Genomic DNA, 15,322 nt, shown 5'->3' with positions numbered 1-15,322 from the left:
GTCCAGAGAGAGAAATATCTGCCGCTACCTAAGATCGAACTCACAGCCTCCTGATCGGTTGGTGAGAGCTCTACCTCTAGGCCTTCAATCCTATATCTGCCTGAATAGCAAGCAAGGATAGTGATGACCGTTTGAGACAACTTTCCTGAGACCAAGGCTCTGTTGTAGAATGTGTGCATGAAGTTGGGCTATAGTAATGTTTTTAAAACTTAGCAACAGATACTAGCTGGGGAATACTGGAAGTTGAAGTCCTTGCATTTTAAAGTTGCCAAGTTTGAAAAAAAAACACCACACTGGGCTATAGTGAGCGTATCCTATTTGTATCCTGGCCATCCTCAGTAATATGCCTTCTTCCTAGATCTGTATTCACATATTTTAGACTTTGATTCTTGATTTACAATTCCACAGCCCAATACAGAACAGGTAATCCTCGACTTACAGAGAGTTCATGTAGTAACTGTTTGAAGTTACAAAAGCACTGAAAAGGGTGATCTATGATCATTTCTCACACTTACGACTGTCGCAGCATTCCCATGGTCACATGATTTACATTCAGATGCTTGAAAACTGACTCACACTTATGACAGCTCCAATGTCGTGGGGGGGGGGGTCACATGATCCCCTTTTGCGACCTTCTAACAAGCAAAGTCAATGGGCAAACCAGATTCCCTTAACAACCATGTTACTGATTGAAGAACTGCAGCGGTTCAGTTAACAAATGCGGCGAGAAAAGTCGTACAATGGAGCAAAGTTCACTTAACAACATACATTTTGGGATCAGTTGTGGTTGTAAGTGGAGGATTAACTGTATTGGTGATTCACTTAGTTTCTAAAAATAGGAAAAATGAATAATAGAAATAAGAAGTATAAATGAAATTGATTTTGATAAATACAAATGTTCCATCTAAGTACCATGACACTTCCAGAACTGATGCAACATTTACTAGTGTAATAAGCATGCTGCTATTTGGATCAAAATCACATTGTTCTGCGACAAACATTTTGTGTATTGGAACTGTTAAAATACTATTTTTTGATACAGGAGATGAAGCAACTGTGGGAAGAGAGGTTTTTTTTAAAATTTGCAACAACCAGTTAACTTCCTTACTGTACAAATGAACAACAATCTGGAAAAGTCCATAAATTCTATAAATTTTTATAAGCAACCTGCCCTCTGATGCTCTTATATTCAAATACTTTATTCTGCAAGCAGAATGCAATCCCAGAGCATTTCAGCACCAGCTATGTATAGGGATCCTGAAGCACCATTCCTCAGCTGCTTGTGTGGCAACAAGACTGTTGTTGTTTGACAGTAACATGCCTGCCAAAATCACATCGCAGAAGCTGGCTCTGCAGATAGCTTTGGAGATCCAGAAGGAGGCTGCCAGCTGCCATTTCATACAGATGTCAGCTAAACGGTGGACTTTCTTCTGCAAACACCAATATATACCGTTTGCTCGGGTTTCTTGTTTTAGCAATTCACACACGCTGCAAGTTTTGAAATTTTGCATTAAAAATACTCTTACGCCTACAACTGCCGCAGAAACTCCTCCTTGCATCCTAAACACGTCAAGAATTTATCGAATATTTGTTAAGTCTCAGCCAATCCAAGAGTCATAAATTTTCTTTGTTCGTTTTAAAATGTGATCCGTTTCTTTTGGGATTTTAGGTTTGTTACAAACTGTTTTAGTTACTGTTACAAACAAGCAAGCAGCTATCACACAAGATCCTTATTCTCCACTGTTACTGGATTGGGACGCTCTTCTAAAATTTGGTTGTGAACCAAATTTTAGCATTCTTAGCTGTGCTATTTCCTAATGACCTTAAAAACAAAGTAGGGAAAAAAGTAAAAACTCCTTTTTGAGTCAAGCTTGACTCCTCCCATCTCCACGTGGCTTTCTTGGTAACAGCATAGCAGCACTTTGCTATTTCCTTCTTCTAGGATAGGGGTGTTAAACTCAATTTCATTGAGGGCCACATCAAGGTTGTGTTTGACCTCAGGGGGCCAGGTGGGCGTGGCTGGGATGGGCGTGCCCCCCCCGCCTCTGTTTTTGCCGGAGGGCTCCGTTTTCATTGGCAGAGGCACCATCTGTTTCCAGGGCAGACCTGTGGGCCAGATCTAAGCACCCTGTGGGCCAGATGTGGCCCACGGGTCTTGAGTTTGACACTCCTATTCTAGTTTTTTTTAAAAAAAAATATATATTATTTTCTGGTGCAGCCTATAGCTTTGGAGATTTATTGTGGATGTCTCATCAGGTTCAGCCTGGCTTATTGTATCTGTCTTTTTGACCTCAGCCAAAGTCAGCTAGATATTATCATCTAACTGGAAATGGTAAAGACGGATCCTTTTTTGTTATTTTTAAGAAAAAGGAAGGAAAAAAAAGGCTTGTTACCTGAATCAAAACGGTGTTTTGTTCAAAGACAAGCACTAAATTAAAAAAAATCAAAATACCTTTGAAAGTATCTTTCCTGGCTTCCTTTGGAGGTATTCAAGGATTGGATAACCATCTTTTGGAGATGCTGCAGTTCTGGATTTCCTGCCTAATCTAGTCAGTTACATTACTTAGCTGCCTATCCAGCTATAATTATCTACCATCAAAATCTTAATTCTTCCAGCAGTTAAAGGCTTTTAGTGTAATTCTCTGTGAACTGGCACACTCAATTTGGATGAGCTTTGATGGTCATCTAACAAGCTCATTATATCAGCGGTGAAATCCTGCTGGATCTATTTCCAGCTTGCACGAACTGTAGGGCCAGTGGCGGGAGGCTCCACCCACCAACCGGGATATCAATACATCCCATTTTTGACCCTCTACGCATGTGCAGAAGGCTTTGCGCATGCGCAGAAGAGGCGCGCATGCTCACATTTCCAAACAGGTAGTGAAGGTAAGTGTATTTCACTGCTGCATTATATCCTGCTAATAAGTCTCTTCAGGTGTAGTGGTTAAAACTTCCCAAGTCCCTTTAAGGGGAAGACAGCCAACCAACTGGGTTCTTTTCAAACATTATTCTACATTCAGCTTCAGGTTTCAAATGAAAGCCCTCCATGGTGCAGAACCTTCCAATAACCTTTGGAAAACCTTCCAAATAAGCTTTGGAGTCTTTGGTGGAAACATCTGCTTTAACTTTCTCCTTAAGGGTCTAGCGAGAATTTGAGCTGCAGAATGGAAGCCATGTATGAGTTTCCTTTTGTTGCAGTTTGAGTTGGGACCAAACTTGATATAACCTGAAAAGGGTGTTAACGTTTGTCCAGAAAAATAAATGCTCATACTACAGTCCCCCGCCCTCTTACACACACTAATCTGATCAAAGTTGCTTGCAATCTTCACCTTGTTTCTGCATTTTTAAAAAAAGAATATGAAAAAGCATTCTCTGGCTGGCCCAGTGGATGTTCTAGAGACCTGACTTCACTCAATGTCTTGGCGTTTTGCAGTTCATCTTCTGCAGCTGTAAAGTCTGTAGAATTTCCCAGAAAATGGAGCTTCCAAACATCTTATAATCAGAGCCAGGATAGAGAAAAACACATCCCTTTCTTTTAGTTGAAGAATTCTTGAACAAATAAAACAGTTCCATGAAGTCACCAAAGAACTCCTGACATACTCATTCAAAGTACAGGACTCACTTACATTTTCACACAGAGAGGATCCTCATAATATTTTTTATTTCCATGTAAACACTTTGCTGAGAAGAACAGACAAACATTGCTTTTCCCCATAATGTATAGGTAGTCCTCAACTTACAACCACAATTGAGCCTAAAGCGTCTGTTGTTAAGCGAGACATTTAAATGAATTTCCCCCAATTTGACGACCTTTCTTGTTCCCATTGTTAATTGAATCAGGATTCCCCGTGGACTTTGCTTATCAGAAGGTCTCCAAAGGTGAGCAGATGACCCCAGGATCATCATAAATATGAGTCAGTTTGTCAAGCATCTGAATTTTGATCAAACGACTACAGGGATGGCTGGAATGGCCGTAAGTGTGAAAAACGGTCTTAAGTCCCTTTTTTCAGTGCTATTGTAACGTTGAACGGTCACTAAATGAACTGTTGTGAGTTAAGGACTACCTGTATAAAACAGGGTTACCCAAAATGGAATAAAGAATTGTTAAAAGTTTTGGCTCACCTTCTCAACTGGCATCTTATTACCACTGAAATTCCTAGTCCGAGTTATAACCTGTACCCTGAGTCACGTTTGATGATGCTTGGTGTAAGATTATTGTGATCTTGATTTGGTCTAGTGGCTTTCATGAATGCTTACAGGATCCCACAAGGGCACAAAATAAACTCTTTACTTCAAGCTCATTTAAATGTAAAAAAGATGTAAAAAAGATGTTGAGACTCTAGAAAGAGTGCACAGAAGAGCAGCAAAGATGATTAGGGGACTGGAGGCTAAAACATATGAAGAGGTTATTTTTGTCCCAAAACATTCCTCTGTTAAAAGTTTAACATGACTACCCAGTTTGCACTTGCCACCCAATGGACAAATTCTTTTCATCTCCTGCCATCTTCCTCTGAACCCTATTAGTTTGATGCTCTCCCATATCCCCTATTCTATTATTGCATTAACGGTAACTGGTATCCATTCTTTATCTAAGCCTGTGCTAATTTTAGTCTTTCAGATTCATTAGAGAAAAGGGATGGGCACCAAATAAGAAATGCAATGATAGAAAAAGTTTTAGAAAATGCCGAGATGGACAAATTAACAAAAGAAATTAAAGAAAAAGAAGAGAAACATTATTAAATAGGGTTTCCTACCTGGGCAGGGAGTTGGGCTAGAAGACCTCCAAGGTCCCTTCCAACTCTGATAATATTATTATTGTTGTTGTTGTTGTTATGATGATGATGATGATGATGATTAATTATTAAAAAATAGTTTGGAAAAAATGGTATGAAAGGCTTGAGACTAGAAATAAAGAACAATATATACAGGGGAGAATCTAAAAATGTAAAATATGTATATAACAAATATATAGAAATGTATAAAAGTAAGGGTATTAGTGTTAGAAAATACAATGTAACCAAAGAAAAAGGGACAATGAAGAAAATAAAACAGTAAGAGAGATATGGGGGGTGGGGGGAGGTATAAAACGGAAAGAAGACCACTAAGAAACATTGGTTAAAAAGAGGATATATTTCTATGTTGTTTGTCATATTGTGTCATAATAAAATATTAAAATTTTTAATAATAATAAAAAAAGAACTGCAATGATATGGTACTTCCAGAGACCGCTAATAACTGTTAGGCAATTTGACTACCTATTTTGACCTTAAAAATGTGTTGCATGCATATCCTTCTTTATTGCAAAATCTGGGGGAATAATCAAGGTCAGGCACTATATTACATAGCCAAGACACCTGAATGGATATCCAGAAGAATATCTACTTATCTGGAATTTGCAGAACTGGTTCTTTGACTTTTTTTTTTTGAATCTATGTAAATATCCAGCTATCGTAGAGGACAATTTTTCCTTTAGCACATTCCTAGGAAAGGAATTGCTATTTTTGTGTGAAATGCAGGTGCTAAGCTTGGATTAGTTTACATAGGTGTGAGATGTCAATAGGTAAGCTAAATACTGGCAGTGTAATCAATTCAGTATTTTTAAAGTTCATGGATGAATATACGAAGACTGGAAAACAAAAGATGTTTATTGTGCAGAGAAATTACCCTGAATTTAAGAAACCATCCAGATGTATAGATGAGGCCCAGATTTCCTTCTTTAGCAAACTGTGATTGCCAACTCTAGTTAAAACCGATCCTGGCTAATAAATATGTTTGTGTAGCACCCATGTATTATGTTTCAAAGGTCATATTTGAGAAAAGGACAGAACCAGAACAATTTTTGTATTAATTGAGCCAACTAATTAAAAATTAATTACCACTGCAGTAAGAAAACTCATTTACAAAATCAAATGTACCCCATCTGTATGTGCCAACAAATTCACTCTCACATACAAATGTACAAATACACGCAAATATTTCTTTCTTTTAGATGAAACAGCAAAGAATAAGGGGGGAAAACCCAAGATTTATACAATTCCTGCATGCATTTATAGAAAGGTAAGTTCAATTCTCATGCAAAGTGCTTAGTATATTTCTGCAGATAACCGCAAAATGAATCATTATGTCAAAGTGAAAGATATGGAATGGATAAAAGACTGAATGGAAAAAGAGTGGACAATTCTGTTTTCAGGCAGACAACCGAAACAAAAAAGCTAAGAATGGACAGAGAATTTCATTGCAATATGGTTTTCTTTTTTTAATATGGCTATTAAAATATTCAAAACAGTGCACATCAACCCAACAATAGAAATCATTTTGAACAGCCTCACTGGAATGGTTGCTTCTGCAGAGATAGCATTTTTTATGCCGAAACAGGAAGAATTCAAGTCTGTGTAACATTTTTTTTTAATAAAAAGCAAAAGGTTTTATTTTGTTGGATTAGCAGAGATAGAGAAAACCACTGGGCGTGTACAGAAATGGGTATTAAAGTGTATGTGTATGAAAATTTAACACACTACATTTTATAAAACAAAAGAAAGAAAGCTGATGTCATCTAATGGTTAAGGCACCAGGCAAAAAAATGGAAAACTGAGTTCTAGTCCCATTTAGCCACAAAAGCCAGCTGGGTGACTATGGGCCAGTTGTTCTTTCTCAGATCAATTCACCTCACAGGGTTGTTGTTGTTGTAGGAAGTGGAGGTGGATGTGGAGAAGGAAAGTGTGTTGTCTCTGTCTATGGAGATTCTCAGTCATCCAGGGTATAGTTGTCCCAACTTTTTCAAGGGGCAACTGGACTTTCTTGGTTTTCTTTGAAGACGTTTCGCTTCTCATCTAAGAAGCTTCTTCAGCTCTGACTGGATGGTGGGGAACGGAAGGATTTATACTCTTTGCAGACAGTTGGTCATTTTGCATTCCTTTTAGAGAATAGGTTGAGGTCACCTGGAGGTATATCTGTGTCATCAGGGTCACCTGAGTTTTGCAAATGGATGTGGAACTACTCAGAGGATCCTGATGACACAGATAAACCACCAGGTGGCCTCAATGCAAATGACCAGCTGTTTGCAAGGAGTATAAATCCTTCCATTCCCTACCATCCAGTCAGAGCTGAAGAAGCTTCTTGGATGAGAAGTGAAACATCTTCAAAGAAAACCGAGAAAGTCTAGTTGCCTCTTGGAAAAGCACCTTTGGTGTGTTATATATATATTTGCCACTCTATATTATGATCCAGTTCTACAGAGGAATTATTGAGTCTGTCATTTGCACCTCTATAACTGTCTGGTTTGGTTTTGCAACCCAACAAGAAAGACACAGACTTCAAAGGATAATTAGAACTGCAGAAAAAACAATTGCTACCAACCTGCCTTCCATTGAGGACCTGTATACTGCACGAGTCAAAAAGAGGGCTGTGGAAATATTTACAGACCCCTCACATCCTAGACATAAACTGTTTCAACTCCTACCCTCAAAACTACACTATAGAGCACTGCACAACAGAACAATTAGACACAAGAACAGTTTTTTCCCCGAAGGCCATCACTCTGCTAAACAAATAATTCCATCAACACTGTCAAACTATTTACTAAGTCTGCACTACTATTAATCTTCTCATCGTTCCCATCACCCATCTCCTTTCACTTATGACTGTAACTTTGTTGTTTGTATCCTTATGATTTATATTGATCTTGTTTCCTGATTGCTTATTTGTAGTCTATGACTATCATTAAGTGTTGTACCTTAGAATTCTTGATGAACGTATCTTTTCTTTTATGTACACTGAGAGCATAGGCACCAAGACAAATTCCTTGTGTGTCTAATCACACTTGGCCAATAAAAAATTCTACTCTATTATTTGTAAAAAATAATAAAGGCAGGGTACTAAGTCAAATCCTTTGTTCTCAGAAGCCAGCTTTATAGGCACAAGCTCAGTTTAAACAACCAATGATTTGATATCCTGGTAGTTTTCTTTAAAAAGGCAGAAGACTGTCTCAAGACTGCCAAGTTGAAAAGCAAAAGAAGAAAAAGGCTAACAATTAACATGCTGCCCTTTTCCCAATTCAGCTGTTGAAGTTCCTTGCTGAAGTCAACAGACGTGGCCAGCTAATTGGAAGATAGGACAGATAAGCCCCCATTAGTTTTGTCATGCAGGGCATTCTCCATGGGAAACAAAAATACTGAGTTTGGGCACAAGGTGCTTCAGTTGAAAGTTACAACTACACACCTGAAGAAAATGGGCCAGGACAACTATAGCATTGTAACTCTACCATGGTGTTGTCCGATTCTGTCTTCTGACACCTGAAGCCCTTATCTCAGCTGCCCGTTCAAACTCAGGCTACATTTTACTATAGAATAGAATAGAATTTTATTGGCCAAGTGTGATTGGACACACAAGGAATTTGTCTTGGTGCATATGCTCTCAGTGTACATAAAAGAAAAGATACGTTCATCAAGGTACAACATTTACAACACAATTGATGGTCAGTATATCAATATAAATCATAAGGATTGCCAGCAACAAGTTATAGTCATACAGTCATAAGTGGAAAGAGATTGGTGATGGGAACTATGAGACGATTAATAGTAGTGCAGATTCAGTAAACAGTCTGAAAGTGTTGATGGAATTATTTGTTTAGCAGAGTGATGGCCTTCGGGAAAAAACTGTTCTTGTGTCTAGTTGTTCTGGTGTGCAGTGCTCTATAGCATCGTTTTGAGGGTAGGAGTTGAAACAGTTTATGTCCAGGATGCGAGGGATCTGTAAATATTTTCATGTGCTATAGAAGCACAAGAGTTATCAAACAAACCAGTGAACCCTTTTCAACTGCTGCATTTACCCTTTGATATAAATTACTTGAAGGATTGGAATCCAAGACACTTGGAGGGTGGCAGTATGAAAAAGGCTGCGGTTCACCACTTCGTTTGTTTTGTCTGGAAATGGGAAGCTATTTTGTGCTGGCAAGAAAGTCTCAAGGTAATTTTTCTTATCACACCTGAAGGTGAAGTGGGTGTAGACTTAGGAGGTGATGAAAAGCGCAAGCACATACACACAGGCAGATCATAGATGAACTTTTGTTGCAAGCCTCAACTTGGCTTTGCTCAATCATCTCTCATGAAGGAGAATATTTGTAGCTCAGGGTTGAAATGAGGGCTTCTTGGTGCTCTCTGAACTTGGTTGTTTTCTTGCAGAAGTTTCATTACCCAAAGTAGGTAACATCATCATCTGGGCACTAGTTTTGGTAACGAAATGTCTGCATGGAAGAACCAAGTTCAGTGTCAACCCTGAAGTGAACCTGGCTGGTCCATCTCTGAGGCTTCAGGGTTGTCACTAGATGGAAGGGGGAGGGAAATACTTAACTGGAGTTTTGCAGTCAAAACAAAAGGTTTTTCCTGTGGGAACCAGATCATCCCAACAGGTGGCTGGGAGAGAAGGAGCGAAGTAACCAAGCAACTGGCCAGCACCTCTATTGGACCATGTGACTGATGACTTGGAGAAAGGGGAAACCCTTTTCTTTTTAATTAGGTGAAAACCGTGAAAATTTTCAGAGTCTGTTTTTCACCAGTTGTGCCAATATGATGTATCCAATAAATTTGTTCTTTGAGGAATCTACCTGCCTCGGAGTTCTGCTTTCTATGGGTGCATTACCTGGAATGCTGACATTCAGAGAGTACCAAGGACTCAATTGTCTCGCTCTCTTTCCTTCTCCAAAAGGATTCCATTCTGCCACTGAGATACTCTGAATCAAGGAAGATTTGCACACGCTATTGTGCAAGTAGTCTGCTACTATTTATGATTTGTCAGTTTCAAAAGCAATCCCCAAAACTCAAAGAGAGAGCTCTCCTGTCATTCAGAAACAGCGGCAACCATCTGATGATGGTTTGGAGGACAGAGAACTCACAAGGACTGACATGACTGTAAGCCATTCTTACTGGAGTGTCTTCCAAAGTACATTAGTACTAATTTTAGCTGCCATACAACATGATCAGAATTTAAATGGCATACCACAGCTGATATGAGGAAGAGTTGGGTATTATTTGAAAGCCACTACCTGTGCTGGTTCATGAACGTGTTCAGGCTTCACCAGACGTTACTCAATCAGCTTCCTCTAGCAATTAAATTAAATTGATTTTCTTCTTGCCTAGGTTCAGCCCTTTATCCCCCAAATATCTTCCAAAATGTTTCCACGGTCAAAACCGCCATTGCAATTCATTATTTTACAGCTCACAAGCATTACAAACACTTCATTTATAAGGAAGGGACAAAGCACAAAAGCTAGTAGAATTTGGTTCCAACATAGATGCAATGAAACAGGAACAGGATAAATAGAATATTCTGTTTATCAGAGGTGGGTTTCTACCAGTTCGCCCCAGTTCAGGAGAACCGGTAGTGGCGGTGGCAGGAGGCTCCACCCATCCACCTGGATGTCATCACAGACACACTGCGCATGCGCAGAACAGTGGTGGGTTTCAAATTTTTTTACTACCGGTTCTGTGGGTGTGGCTTGGTGGGTGTGGCATGGCATGGCTTGGTGGGCGTGGCAGGGGAAGGATACTGTAAAACCTCCATAACCTCCCCAATCCAGGGGAAGGTTACTGCAAAATCCCCATTTCCTCCCAATCAGCTGGGACTCGGGAGGCAGAGAATAGATGGTGGCAGGGCCAGTCAGAATTTTTACTACCGGTTCTCCGAACTACTCAAAATTTCCACTACCGGTTCTCCAGAACTGGTCAGAATCTGCTGAAACCCCACCTCTGGTGCAGAAGGTTCTGCGCATGCGCAGAAGCGCCGCACATGCTCACAGTTTCGGACCGGTAGCAAAGGTAAGTGGAACCCACTACTGCTGTTTATCCAACTAGCTACTACCTGTTCCAGCCTTCCCCAACCCCGATGCCCTCCAAATATGCCGAGATGCTAGAATTTCCAGCTGAAAATTTCTGGGAAATTATAATCCCTACACATTGGCAAGTCCCTAAATTGAAACAAGTAAGTTGACTTTGCCTGGCAAAAGGATCTCCAGTAGAAAATATTTTTTTTTATTTAATTGCTCCCTGACCTTTTTCTCTGAATAAGCCAGGGAACAAATACAAGACTTTCTGCATATAAAGGACTCTGTCATAGAAGTACAATACCCCCAATTAACAGGATGATGGCTGGTAACTTCCTATGACCAATTTTCTACAGCAGGCATTCACCCTAACAGCAAGCTTATTTCAGAATACTAATACTAGCAACCAGAACAACAAGCTAGCCTTTGGGTAGATTTTTCAAGATGCTTACAGCTACATGCCAGCATATGCTGATCTCTTGTGTCTGATGTGGCACTAAAAATAAGGCCTGGCAACCAGAACCATTATGTGGGGTGAAGATTAATTGCAAGGGAAAAGAAGACGCCAATCAAAGCAGCCAGTAAGAATAGACAAGGAATAGAATCTGGAAGAAGGACAAAAAGCAGTCAAGGAAGAAACCAGACGTTGCAAAGTTATTTAAATGAAACGAACAGGTGGTTCTCAATTCACACAACCATTCATTTCTGACCATGTGAAGTTACAATGGCATTGAACAAAAGTGATTTATGATCATCATTCACACTTACGACCAATGCAACATCCCCATGGTCATGTGATCAAAAATTGGACGCTGGGCAACTGACTCATATTTATGACGGTTGCAGTGTCCCATGGTCATGTGATCATCTTTTGTGACCTTCTGACAAGCAGAGTCAATGGGGAAGTCAGAATCACTTAACAACCCTGCTATACTAACTTAACAACTCTACAATTGTGGCAAGACAGGTTGTAAAATGGGGGAGGGACTCACTTAACAGTTGTCTTTCTTAACAATGGAAATTTTGGGCTCCATTGTGATTCTATGTCGAGGACTAATCTAATTACATAAAATGAGCCTCACCTAATATTTAAAAAACAACATCTATGTTTTCAATTAATTTCTTTAGCACAAACTGAGAATTGACTGAAATATCCTTCCATATCTGGGCTCAGTGGCTAAGACGCTGAGCTTGTCAACTGAAAGGTTGGCAGTTCAGCGGTTCGAATCCCTAGTGCCACGTAACGGGGTGAGCTCCCATTACTTGTCCCAGCTTCTGCCAACCTAGCAGTTCAAAAGCACGTAAAAAATGCAAGTAGAAAAAAATAGGGACCACCTTTGGTGGGAAAGAAACAGTGTTCTGTGTCCCTTTGGTGTTTAGTCATGCCGGCCACATGACCACGGAGACGTCTTTGGACAGCGCTGGCTCTTTGGCTTTGAAATGGAGATGAGCACCGCCCCCTAGAATCGGGAATGACTAGCACATATGTGCGAGGGGAACCTTTACCTCCATATCTACTTAAAAAGATCCACTGAATGTGATAGGAGGACTTAGAATAAGCACATCTACCAACAAGCTAAGTTATGAAGCAAGAATGATAAGCAATCACTTTTGAGTTATTTTCATTGTGTAGCCTAACATACATCAACTCAGAAGATGAAATTCAGTGGAACTTAGTCCAAGGTTGGGGAACATAAAACTGAAGCCTAAAGAATAAATATATCAGGTCTGCTATCTGCTTGGTTTTGACCTAAGAAATGTTTGCTAAAATAAGTATGATATAAGGACAGCTGGAGAGACCTGCTTCGTGTTTCTATAAGTCAGAGAGTTTATGCAAACAATGGTTTCCTTTTTCTTTTGAAAACTTGAAAGTTTTAAGAAAGTCATATTTTAATTTCTTTATGACTTCTTTAACACTAACACACACACACACACACACACACACACACACACACACACACACACATATATCTACTGTGTTCCCCCGAAAATAAAATCCTGTCTTATATTTTTTAAAACCCTGAAATAAGCGCTTGGCCTTATTTTCCAGGAGGTCTTATTATTTTGGGGCGCTTGGAGCAATATGGGCCTCCTATTGCTGTCTTACCTGATTTCCAGCTCAGTCTCCCTAACCCTAACCAGAGAAAATGGCGGCAACTGGATATGCATGCAGTTAAATATTTCTGGGGAGGGCTTATTTTCAGAGAGGACTTATTTTTAAGGAGGGTTTATTTTGGGGGGCTTATTTTATCGGATGCACTCCAAAGCCCAATTGGGCTTATTATGAGGGGATGTCTTATTTTTGGGAAAACACAGTATCATCCATCCATCCATCCATCCATCCATCCATCCATCCATCCATCCATCCATCCATCCATCTATCTATCTATCTATCTATCTATCTATCTATCTATCTATCTATCTATCTATCTCTATCTCTATAGTCATATATATATGAAACTCATATATGCATGCACACACATCTATGTATGTTCTGTCTGCCTGCCTGCCCCTCTCTCTCTCTCTCATATATGGCATGAGTCCCATATATTTCTTTTATTTTTGTCCTAGCTTGTTTCCAGAAATCGACAGGACGATAGGAAGAAATAAGAAAAAGAAAAAGGAAGGAGAACCAAAGGTCGCTAACTTTACCATGCAAATCCTGTTCGTTGGTCTTGGGGCTGCTTCTTGCTCTGCGTTCTGCCTTTTTGATGACTGGCATCCCCCCTCCGCTTATGCCTCCGATGCCTCCTGCTCCATTGGTGGCCCCGTTTTGAGTCTTGAGGGTACCATTGTAGACTGTCGTACATGCTGGATGGTTCTTGTAGATGGCTGGAGGGCTGTTCAAACGGTTCTGCCGATCAATCTGCCTGTCTTTGATTTTTTTGTGCTGTGGTTTGTTGTACTGATCTTCCCGGTTTATGAAACTTGACATTCCATATATGATTTCTGAAATGAAACAAGATAAAGGGAATATAGTTCAGGTTCCAATGCAAATGCCACCTGCATTTCTTTACAGGCGTCCTTCAACTTACGACTACAACTGAGCCCAAAATTTCTGTTGCTAAGTGTTAAGTGAGGCTTGCTCCATTTTATAGCCATGGTTGCTAAGGGAATCGCTGCAGTTGTTAAGTTAGTTAAGCAACACGGCTGTTAAGTGAATCTGGCTTTCCCCATTGACTTTGTTTGTCAGAAGGTAGCAAAAGGTGACCACGTGACCCCAGGCCACTGCAACCATAGTAAATATTGGCAACCTGTTGCAGTGTCCTGGTGTGTCACGTAATTGCCACACCTGTGCCCTTCCCACCTGGCTTCTGACCAGCGAAGTCAGTGGGTGAAGCTGGATTTGCTTAATAACCACACGATTACCTTAAAAACTGCAACAAATTGTTCAACAACTGCGACAAAAGAAAAAGAAAAAGCAGAACCATCCAACACGGCTCACTTAACACCAATGAAAAATATCGATCCCAGGTGTGGTTGTAAGCTTGTGCCCATCCTGTTTCAATAAATCAAGGCAGCGCAGCAAAATATGTAACCTAGATTTGAAAGATTTGTACGGTTGAGTTTACCTTGCTCTCCATAAATGGTAGGCGGAAGGTGATGCTGAGGAAAAAACTGAGGTGGTATATCTCCAGGCCCGGTAACAGGCGGGTAGAAAGCTGTATGAGAGTTATGAATGAAATGAGGATGATGAGTGAGGTATGGTGGTAAGTGGTGCGTTGGAGAAATGGCAGAAGGATAGCTAGCAGGATAGCACTCTGGAGACTGAGGCGTGACAACCACCCTTCGAACGCCCGTACTGTCTTCTAATACCTGCAAAGGAAAGGTAGCCAGATGAATAAAATTAGCATATATATATATATATATATTTGCCTGAAATAATAGCAGTAATGTGTCATTCTTTTCCTTCCATTCAATAAACAGAAAAGGTGTTTTTTTTTTATTTTAGGGTAAGGAAGATCATCTCTATCTAAGAAAGTCCCAACACCAGAAATTTCCATGATAACGGCTCACTCAGGGCAGACATTCAGGCAGCCGTCCTAATTATAGCAAGGCATTTTGTAATTGCTTTAACAATGAGATTTTGAACAGAGATCAAAGAAGCATCAGCGTGCATAAGTTACTTTAAAAGGACACATTTTGTTTTTGCACAGATTCAAATGCCAACGTAAAGGACTGGGTGAATACCAAACAAAGGCCTTTTGTTCAATATTATTTGTGGAGTTTGATGATAGATAGATAGAAAAAGCAAGGAGTTCAAAAACTAAGGAAATCAGACCTGTGAGAAGCCAAGATTTAACAGCCAAAAGTTGACCTTAATGCCTTTTGTGGTTTATATCATTGTACGCGGGGTGGGATTCTACCGGTTTGGACCGGTTCAGGTGAACCGGTAGCTCCAACTATCAGCTGGGAGTGAACAGGTTCACTCCAATGATCAGGTGGGCCCATCCGCCCCTGCGCTTTACTAACCTATATCTTCTCAGCTGATTCGCGTGGCAGAGC

At 40.1% G+C, this 15,322-nt stretch overlaps 1 protein-coding gene across 1 annotated transcript in view; it reads right to left on the bottom strand.

The window, feature by feature from the left end:
* Positions 1-15,322, bottom strand: part of FNDC3B (fibronectin type III domain containing 3B) — a 360,647-nt gene that overhangs the window by 122,554 nt on the left and 222,771 nt on the right. The window contains exons 5-6 of the mRNA XM_058187252.1: positions 14,389-14,632; positions 13,469-13,765 (exon numbers count right to left, since the gene is read on the bottom strand). Coding sequence (XP_058043235.1) covers positions 13,469-13,765; positions 14,389-14,632 — 541 coding nt within the window. The remainder of the gene's footprint in view (positions 1-13,468; positions 13,766-14,388; positions 14,633-15,322) is intronic.

This window comes from Ahaetulla prasina, chromosome 6, assembly GCF_028640845.1.
Source record: "Ahaetulla prasina isolate Xishuangbanna chromosome 6, ASM2864084v1, whole genome shotgun sequence".
In the NCBI taxonomy this organism is placed as follows: domain Eukaryota; kingdom Metazoa; phylum Chordata; class Lepidosauria; order Squamata; family Colubridae; genus Ahaetulla; species Ahaetulla prasina.
Note: the sequence above shows the minus strand (reverse complement) of the source record. Positions and strands in the feature narration are given on the sequence as shown.